Here is a 10291-nt window from a genome sequence, read left to right on the forward strand (position 1 = left end):
GACTCTTTCTTACTTTTTAGGCTCATTCATCTAAACAAGATCGCTTAGCGGTCACTGCTGTTGCTTTACAAGATCACATTCTACGTGATTTTGAACTTCAAAATCTTTCAGTAGCAGATTATTGTAAGACAAAGGTACAAAAAAGAGAGAACAGATCCAAATTTCTAAAAAGAAATATGAAAGCAATAATAGACACTGGACTTAAAAAAACTACACAAGGCCCGAAAGCAGAAGATCCAGAAAAAGAATATGTTCTCGACCCAAAGCCACCACCGTTAACTTTAGGTAAGTTACTCTCGTCATATTTGGCTTATTAGAGCTAAATAATTTAGTTGAAATTAATAGTATGATTTTTTCTGATACAGAAATAATTTATAATCTTATAGAAAGTTATGTATGTACTGAAGTTTATAAATGATAATGGGGACAATTTGAGCAAGAACATAAAAACAGTAATTATAAGTAGAATAAATAAAAACAGTAGAAACAAATACCCATTCATCTGCACTGATAGAAATAATTGAATAAATAAATAATGGAAAAGAAAAAGCTCTTTCTTACAGTAGGATGACAACGAGTAAATACAGAAGATGGGCTGGACTATGAACTTGCCATTGGCAAACACAGCAACAAACGCGGAAGCGGTGCTGGACCAATGGGAGAGCCATGCTGACATTCAGCCCCGCAGGGCCTCCCCCAGGTTCAGGTTTCTGTGCAGAGGGAACCACAGCTTTACCAGGTAACCCTGGGCAAACAGCCCTTCACCAAGTGATCAACGCCACATCAACAGCCGTGCCTCCCCATCCGGGGCCCTGAGGATGCAGCACCCTTCTTGGCATTCTTGCCAAAATGCATACCTAAATCTCCTGAGGAAACCACAGACAATCCCAAGTTGAAGGCCATTCTATACTGTCCCTGGCCAGTGCTCTTCAGAAGTGTCAAGAGAAGCAAATAAAGACTGCGGAACTGTCCCAGATTATAGGATTATAGGAGATGAAGGGGGCGTGACAACTGAGTGCAGAATGTAATCTGGGTCAGAAAAAAAGGGACCTGCGTGAGTCAAGAATGAAATCCAATAAGGAATGTAGATTGACAGTGTCAGATCAACATTAATTTCCTGACTCTGACCATTGTTGTAGGGTTACGTAAACATTTACGTTTGGGAAAGCTGGGTGAAAGGCACGTGAGCATTCTTCACACTGTTTTTACAACCTTTTGCAAGTCCGAAATTATTTTAAACTGAAAATTACAAAAGATTCTAAAATGATGCTGGGCGTGGACGGGCGTGGACAGTGCGATGCCCAGTGGACATCTGACCCTTTCACTCGGAGCTGCTCGCAGCGCTGGTTGTATTCCAGAAACAGCACAGAACATACACATTGAATAATGTCAGACGATCATTAGTGAGTGTCTTCTGTGCATGTACAGTTCACGGACGATTAGGTCACCTCATCACAGTCAACTCAGCAGGACAGATTTCAACCCGATGGCTGGAAGAACTTCCCAATTTGGAAAATAAGTGAGGTTATAAAGGAGAGTAAATGAGTCATCCTTTTAGGAGTGTTTTTTAAAAAATTTTTTAATTATTATGAATATTGGTAGCTAAGAGGTTTGAACCACATGCTCTTAATTATTATCTATCTATACATAATCTTGGTATCATTTGGTCTGTCACCATCTTCTAATTTTGCACGTTATTTCATACTGAATAGTCTTCATTCTGATTACTGTAAAATCCATCAGTTTATTTTGCATGTGGCGTTGGAACATCAATGGGTATAAAATGTACGTTAGATTCTCCCTTCAAATCCTTAGCCATCCTTCTTCACTGACTAGTGGTACCACCTTTTGCCAGGTTTCCATGTTTATACAAGGGACAGAGAGACAGCAGGTGCGATCTCAGTGCTTCTGTTTCTATGTCAGTATCTCACTGTTTAATTTAGTTTTGCAACATGTCTTAACATGTAGGAAAAGACCTGAAATGTTCCCCCAAAATCTTCAGAAGTGTATTCAATACGTTTAAGTACAGTAGGTGAGGTTTGGGTTGATCTTCTTGTCTTGGAGGCAGTCCTAGGCCCTCCCATCATCCTGCTGCTGGGGGGGGGGGGGGGGGGCAGGACCTGGAGCGGGACCTGCCCTCAGCGTCAGTCACCCTGTGCACTGAGGCCCTGGGCTCGGCTCTGCTCAGCTCAGGTCCTCTTCCCGTGATGGCGTCCCTACCCTCCTTGGTAGCTTCCAGAGGAAGAGTGCCCCAGACCAGTGTGCAAGCTTGCCACCAGAAAGATGCTCCGTTCTCCTCTCACATTCGATAGATCACTAATGAATTTTGACATGGGATCTTTTTCTTGTCAGAACTTGGAAGAACTGCCTTCTGTTAATAGTACCTGTGTTGCTGTAGACAGGTCTGATGCAACTGATTCCTGATCTTTTTTCGTTTTTAACCTGTTTTTTGTGTGGTTTTTCTCTCTCTGAAAGCTTTTAGGATTCACCTTTTGTCTCTACCCTTCTGAGCTTGCACAGAGATGGGACTTGGTGTGAGTCCTCTGTTCCAGGCCTTGCTGGGCCCTCAAACTGAAAACTTGCCCCTTCTGGGAGACGTCTGGACTATTTTCTTTAAAATGTTTGCTCTCCATTTTCTGTTTTCTTTAAGGAATGCTGATATTTCAGATGACAGGAAATTCTTATTTTCTGTCTCCTGCTTTATTTCTCTCCTTTCTGTGAGGTGATCTTAATTTCCTCTTCCAGTCTTTCAGTTGACTTTCATGTTTCTATGATTAAAAACTTCAATTTCCAAGAGCTCTGTTTTGCACTCCGCATGTTCCTGTTACCGCTTCCTGTCCTTTCCTGGGTGTGGGTGTGACGCTTCCCCTTCTGTCCCTGAAGACAGCCACACAGGGTGACGGTTATCCATTCGCTACCACTGGGGCGGGGGCGTTGGTGTTCCCGGCCCCAGCGTTTTGCGCAGCCTGTTGCAGCTCCTTTTCAGAGCGTGTGTTCCCACAGACGTTCGAGCTCTGGGCGGATGTGCAGCTGACGTGGGTACTCAGACACTGTGGAATCGAGGAATTCATCCTGGCAGTAATTACACACCATAAGCATTTTTTAGCAAGGGACAAGCTTGATTGATACTTTATAGAGCTCAGTGGGGGCAGAAAAAGGCTGTCATTGGAAGAAGGCAATGTGAAGGCACAAAGACAAATTAGGTGAGAAATGAGAACCTGTAGCCAATACATGTGAAAAATTAGTAGTCAATTCTTCTTCTGTAAAATTGGATATCAGTCCTGCCCACCTTATAGCATTACTGTGCAAATGAAACGATGTGAGAAATTGTAAATAAGAACGTAAGACATAAACGCAAGGTATTGTTATCATAGACTCCTAAGCGCCTGTGGCAAGGCAGCATTCTATATGTGCTGGAACAAAGCACGTGGTATGTTTTGCTTTGACATTTGTTTGCAAAACAACATCATTAAAATTATATATGAATGCCATGTTCTAAAATGTATTTTAAGTCATATTTTGTGTTTCTTTAACTTTAGCACAGAGGCTGGGCCTGTTCGAACCTCCCCCACTGCCTCTGTCATCAGAGGAATGGGGAAAAGTAAAACAGAGATCCATCCTGCAAGGGGATTCGATGCAGCCCTGCCCAATATGCAAGGAAGAGTTTGAACTTCGCCCTCAGGTAGTTAGTGGGGAGATTAGATAAGAAGACTGGTGGGCCCCTCTCTACTGAGGAGACACAGAGCTGGGGTTTCAGATTCCAGTATTCTTTAATATGAGGCACTAAGCACAAAAAAGGATTCAACGTTTCTTTCTTCCAGTTTCTTCCTCCTATGTGACCCTCAAATACTTCCATTTTCTTTTCCATTAATTAAAATATTTGTGTGAGGAAAAGCTAAACACCCTCATTCAACAGTTCTGTTCGTACTTACCAGATATTAATTTTCAAGTACAAACATCTGTACAAAAGGAATGGTCCCATTCCACTGGCCATTAACAGCTGGAAAGAGAGTTGATGGAAGGTGTTCATTTTACATTTCTAGTTATTGTTCTCATATTTAGGTTTTCCTTCCTTATAAGCGACAGTTGGCATTTCCTGACATTTAACAATTTCAGAGGGCTTCAGTTAATCTCATCTCTCTCTGAGGCAGGCATTAACCCACTTCACAGATAAGGAAGTAGTCAATTGAGTGACCCACAGTAGGACAACTCAGGAAGTGTGCTCAGGTCAAGGGAATCTAATCCTAACTTCGAGAACATTTTATGTGAATTTACCACCACCTAATCATTTATTTTTGTTATGTCAGAGAATGTGTGCCAATAATAAATACCTATGGACATTTTAAAGTACATTCTAAATATACGGAAGAATAATCTTATTCAATCAAATATTTGTTGGTAAAACACTCTGAAAGATTATTCTACTGAATAATTGAGTGTACAAAAGATTGCTATTCGATTAAGTGATGATAATTATAAAGGACCCATATTATACTGAGTTTTTCCAATTTTGGCTTATTGTTGGCAGTAAGTTTCAAGAAAGGTTTTAGGTTTCTGAGTTCTTTTTATTTCAATATTGCACTCTTCCCATTTAAGAAGAAAAGTGTGGCCTCAATGAAGGCAGGGGGACGGTCACTTTAAAAACTGGGAATTTTCCCCAAGACCAGGGACCTGGCTGTCTGAGTGGGGTTCAGCCACACCCAGGTGCTAGAGAGATGCCTCTGCCAGGAGAGAACCCCGAGGCCGAGCCGGCCCCTCCCGCCTGAGCCGGCTTTGGGTTCCAGCCACATGATTGTTCTGCTGGCACCTCCTGGCTCTTCCTTCCACAAAAAACTACCTTTTTCTTTATTTGGTCTAAGCTTTTGTTTTTTGTCACAGCCAAGAATATCACTAGTATTTGGTGGGGAGCTGGTGTCACAGAAAGGGGATGTTTTCTCGTGAGTACACTTTCCTATTTAAAGAAGAAAAAGTGATTCATTTATCTCTAGGATTTATTGCTATTTAACTCTGAGCATCAGACTTCCATCTCAATTAGGTGTGACTTTAAAAAGTTTCAGTGTAGGTGCACGCAGCCCTAAAAGTGGTATCTGCTTACCCTTTCTCTGCTCCTCCCCCCACTCCCCACCTCCAGGGTGCATTCTCTCAGGATCTGCCCAGGACATACATGTACTTCATAACTCTCTCATTTTTACATACACACTCATTTTAATGGCTTAAGAGCAGCTTCATGTGTGTGTTTGATGTTTCAGACTGTGGCTAATGTAGTGTTTCTTGCTGAGATTAATACCTGTGCTGTGCTAAACCTAAACACTAAATACTATAAATACCAAGGTTATTAATTTGCTTTTTTTAATTTTTCAAAGAAACAACACAGCTTACCTTTTAAGCATTCAGATTTTTCTTTTAATTAATGCATGTATGCTGCTTCTCTTTTAAACTAATTTAAACTTCAAACATTTTGTTTGTCTTCTCATGAGCAGGTGCTGCTGTCGTGTTCCCACGTGTTTCACAGAGTGAGTAAATCCTGCTTGTCGCCATAACAGTGTGTCATGCGTCATTCTGTAGCTCAGGGACATGGAACCCAGTCCTGCTCACTCAGCCTCCTAAAAATATCCATTTGTTTCCATTTGTTTTATCCATAATCACCATTTCTAGTTAGAAATAGGACTTCAGGCTACAGTAGAATTCATCCTGGTTTGGAAAGCGGGAATTTTATGTGACAAAAGAACCACGTTTGTATGACAGACTACTGTGAGTGATGGATGTCAGAGTGAGTGATGGCTCGCGTCCTGTGCTCATACTGCATGCAGCCTCGTACACGGGGCCACCTACCACCACACGCGCGCTCCTCAGACGTTTTTGATGTATCTGCATGTTTATTCTGAGGGAACATCATTTTGAGAACAAGTTTCCTGGGGAAAATGTTAAAATCTAATGCAACTTCTTCATAATCTAAATTAGACTAAGTCTCATGAGAGAAAAAAACACTGCAATTATAATACATTAGAAGTAAAAATGTTGTTTGTAAGTAATTACTTGTAAAATTTTAAGTGTAATGTTTCTCTTCAGGCATGTCTTCAGGCTTTTGAAAAGTTCACGAATAAAAAAACCTGTCCCCTCTGTAGAAAGAGCCAGTATCAAACCAGAGTGATCCATGATGGGGCCCAGCTATTCAGAATAAAGTGTGTGACAAGGTAAGAAGGGCACCTCCAGCCTGGGCCCCGTGGCCCTAGGGACAGCCCGTGGAGCTCCGTGTGGACGCTCAGAGGTCCAGCGTGGTGCCTTCTGCTCACGGCGGGAGGGAGTCCCCTCTGTCCTTGGCTGTCTTCTCCCGGGGTCTGCACCACATTGGCAGGGTGAGCTGTGCCGTGCCCGTGCCAGCCACCGACTCACATTCCCCAACACCCGTGTTCCAGAATCCAAGCCTGCTGGAGGGGACACATGGTTAGAAAGTGGTACCGAGACCTGAGGAAGACACTGCCTCCCACAGATGCCAAGTTGAGAAGAAAATTCTTTGAAGAAAAGGTAGGTCAGATGCTTGACTCTCACAGTAGTATCCCCGTGCCAACGAGTGTCTCACCAGGCTGGGGCCACAAGAATCCTGGAGGTAAGTGGACTTGGGCTGGACTCTGAAGCAGTTGGTAATAGGGTTCTTCCAGTGCCTTCCTGGACACTCAGGCAGCTGTTCCAAGCAGTGCCGTTACCAGGGTGTGAGGAGCAAATCAGAATCTTGGCTTACTGTGACATCACTGTGCCTCAGATTGAGTCACGAAAATGCACTCGATTGGCCCTGAGCAGGAAAACAACATTAAATGCTCTGCAAGAGCGAATGACTTACAATACTGCACATCTTGACAACAAAGAGGTTGAACCAGGGGTGGAAACACTGGCTTCTATGGCGGGGGCAGTCTGAGCGATGACGGAGATGCCAGAGTGCTGTCCGTGTCCCTGCATTGGGAGGTGTCCCCTCCACGGACGGGGGACTGAGAGTGGCTCTTTTCATTGGGAGAAGTGGAGGGGGCAGGAGAGGCAGGTTAGAGGCTGTGGACAGAGAATCTGCCATTCCACACTTTTCCTACATTTATATGAGAAAAAATTTATTTCCAAGTCATTCATGCGCCTTTTAGCAAGAATTGGGAAGCAAGGGATATTTAGGGGAGGGGGACAGAGTCCTCACGAAAGGCCTCTCCCCATTTTGGTTTACATCGTCCAGTTCTTCCTCAAACACCACACACATTCTAGAAGAAACAGCAGCTCAGCTGGAACTCCAAATGAGGTGCTGGATGAAAAGAAGTGCCGCCCTCATCTTTCTTGGACCAGGGACCCTTCCTCCGTAACTGCTGAGAAAGCAACGTTCCCAGCCCCTTTGAGTTCCTGATCTACTTTTCAAAAGCTGTGTCCGTCAACCACGGTAACAGCTGCAACCTAACCTGGAATCCTCATGCTCACTCCCTGCAGGAGACCTGGTTTTCTGGCCAACCATTTCCTCAGCAACATCTTTCATCCTTCATCAGTGACACTGATGGTGTCACTCATTCTCAAGACAGTCAATGATTGGTTTTCATCCTTTGCTTACAAAACCTTTTCAGGTTTTGCTATAATACATTCTGTAGTCTCACAGGAAGGACTATTCTGAGTTACTCTTAGCAATTATAAGATAGTATTGACTCTCAAATCAGAAGTGATTCATTCTTTTCTCTTATAAAATTTTAATTGCACATTTGATAGTCATTTTACCTTATGTGTATAAAGTTTTTTATTTGCACCCCTCATAATAACATTTGAAAATATAGGCTACACTTTGCTTTCACATAAAGCAAAGAGTCATGAGATTTGGCTGATAGTATATCTATACACAACACACAAACATACACACACGCTATAATTCAGATTGTTCGTCCCCAAAAATGTTAATTTGATGACATCAGTTTGTTGCACACTTATTTTATAATTGCCTCTGCATTTTATTTCTTCCTTTTTTTTTTTTTTTGCTTTCTATTTTAATGAACTCTAGCATCCCCAGCTCTATCTGCTAGAACCCTAAGTTTTCTGTGCTATTTCTTCACACCTCACCCCAGCTCACTTACCCTGTTTGGCCATAAACATTTGAAATCTGTAAACACAAACCTCATTTTAAATAAAGGAAGATGGCATTTAATGTCAGGAAAACATATTTATAATTCAAAAGAGTAGCTAGCAGCAGATTTCCTTAATATGTGACAAGCAGTTTACAGAGGTCTACAGATGTATGATTACTGTATAAAAAGATGCCCAACCTTTACTCATATTTAAGGAAACTATAATAAAACAAATAAGAACCAGTCTCACCTATTAGATGGGCAAGAATTGTAAATTTCGGTGATAATTATCTAGTGCTGATGAGAATGAGGGTAAATGCACATTCTAAACGGTCATTGGTAGAACCGAGAATGTAGAATCCTTCTGGCTGACAGCTCCCTTTGATCCCTCCTCTAGAAACTTACTGTACAGATATACTCATAAATGTTTGCCAAGATATGTTGATAGTATGTTCACTATCGTAATGACTATAAAAAAAAAAGAACCATAAAGAACCAAAGAGTCTACCACCAAGGAGACATCCATGCAATGATTACTACACAGCAGTTAGAAAGACCAAGGCAGACATGTGGTGATACAAAAAGATTTCCAGCAAAAGTCAAGAAAAGGCAACAAAAGAGGATAAGAGGTAGAAAAGGTAAGATGACAGGATTAAAACATAACAGCAATTACAACAAGCATGGTTGAGATAAATTTCCCTATTAAAGAACAAACTCTTGAATCACACTGAAAAACATCAGCTAACAGCTGCTCATGAGACACATTTGAACCAAATGAAATAAAAATGTTCTATGTAAAGGCATGCTCAAAAATAAATGAGGCAAATGCAAAAAAAATGACATAAAATAGAAAATACATGAATTTTAAAGTGTTTTTGGAAATTTAGAATCTAAATTATACACTAGTCTGGTGTTCATAACAATGAGAACACTAGTATTCTGTGGTATATAGCTAAAGCCGTACTCAGAGGACAATTAGTACTGTCAAGTACATTTATTATTGAGCATGAAAGATGGAAAACAATGAACCAACCATTCAAATCAGAAAATAGACAGACAACACTATATTATTTTATGCAGGAAGTAAAAAAGTATAAAGATAAAAGAAGTAATTTATTAGAAAAAAAGTAAACTGGTAAGTGAAGCCAATAGTTGGTATTTGGGGAAACAGAAACTGTAAGATAAATATCTCATCAGAGTTTAAAAAACAACAGCTACAAGGTGGAATCTCACTGGGGTTAAAACAAATTAGATAAAACAGAATGCAGACACATGTGGTAACCATAAAGCAAAACCCTACAGTACATACATGAAGCAAACCACTACGGAAAATCATCAGTTCACAAAGAAAGGCAGCAAGAGAGGAAGAAAGGAATGAGGGAACTAGAAAACATCTAGAAAACAATAAGATTGCATTAGGAAGTCCTTACCTATCAGTGATTATTCTTAATGTAAATGGATTAATTTCTTCAATCAAAAGGTGTAGAATGGCTAGGTGGATTAAAAAAAGATCCAACTATGTGCAGCCTCCTGGAGGCTCACTTTAGCTTTAAGGACATACATACACTCCAAGTGAAGGGGGGGGGAATATTCCATACAAGCGGAAAAAAAAAGAGCAGAGAAAGCTATACTTCTATCAAACAAAATAGACTTTCACTCAGAAGCTGCAACAAGAGACAAGATGGTTATATAACAATAAAGGGGTCAGTTCATCGGAAGATATAACAAAAATTAACTCAAAGTGGATTAAATTCAAGACCTGAAACCACAAAACTCCTACAAGAAAACATATAAGGGGAAAATCATTGTAGGGGAAAATCTCAGCGTTGGTCTTGCCAACAATTTTTTGGCTATAACACCAAAAACACAAGCAGCAAAAGCAAAAATAAATAAATGTAACAACATTAAACCAAAAAGCTTCTGCAAAGCAAGGAAACCATCAACAAGATGAAAAGGCAGCCTGCAGGGGGCCGGCCAAGTGGCGCGTTGGTTAAGAGCTGGCTTGGGAGCAAGAGCTCTGAGCAGCAGGGCTGCTGGTTCGGATCCCACATAGACCAGTGATGCTGCACCCTCTACAGCTAAGATAGTGAACAATAGCTCGACCTGGAGTTGGGCTGCCGTGAGTCGCCGGCAATGGCGTAGGCTGCAGCCCCTGCTGCAGTGGCTGCCGTAAGCTACCCTGAGTGGCCATGAGCAGCCGTCCAAGGCCAGTG

General features: G+C 41.5%; 1 protein-coding gene across 1 annotated transcript in view; it reads left to right on the forward strand.

Moving 5' to 3' along the window:
- Positions 1 to 10291, forward strand: part of RNF32 (ring finger protein 32) — a 26913-nt gene that overhangs the window by 678 nt on the left and 15944 nt on the right. Inside the window, exons 2-6 of the mRNA XM_019659102.1 lie at positions 21 to 285; positions 3540 to 3682; positions 5481 to 5513; positions 6070 to 6194; positions 6417 to 6525. Coding sequence (XP_019514647.1) covers positions 21 to 285; positions 3540 to 3682; positions 5481 to 5513; positions 6070 to 6194; positions 6417 to 6525 — 675 coding nt within the window. The remainder of the gene's footprint in view (positions 1 to 20; positions 286 to 3539; positions 3683 to 5480; positions 5514 to 6069; positions 6195 to 6416; positions 6526 to 10291) is intronic.

The sequence above is a fragment of the Hipposideros armiger genome, unplaced genomic scaffold (genome assembly GCF_001890085.2).
Source record: "Hipposideros armiger isolate ML-2016 unplaced genomic scaffold, ASM189008v1 scaffold_295, whole genome shotgun sequence".
NCBI lineage: Eukaryota > Metazoa > Chordata > Mammalia > Chiroptera > Hipposideridae > Hipposideros > Hipposideros armiger.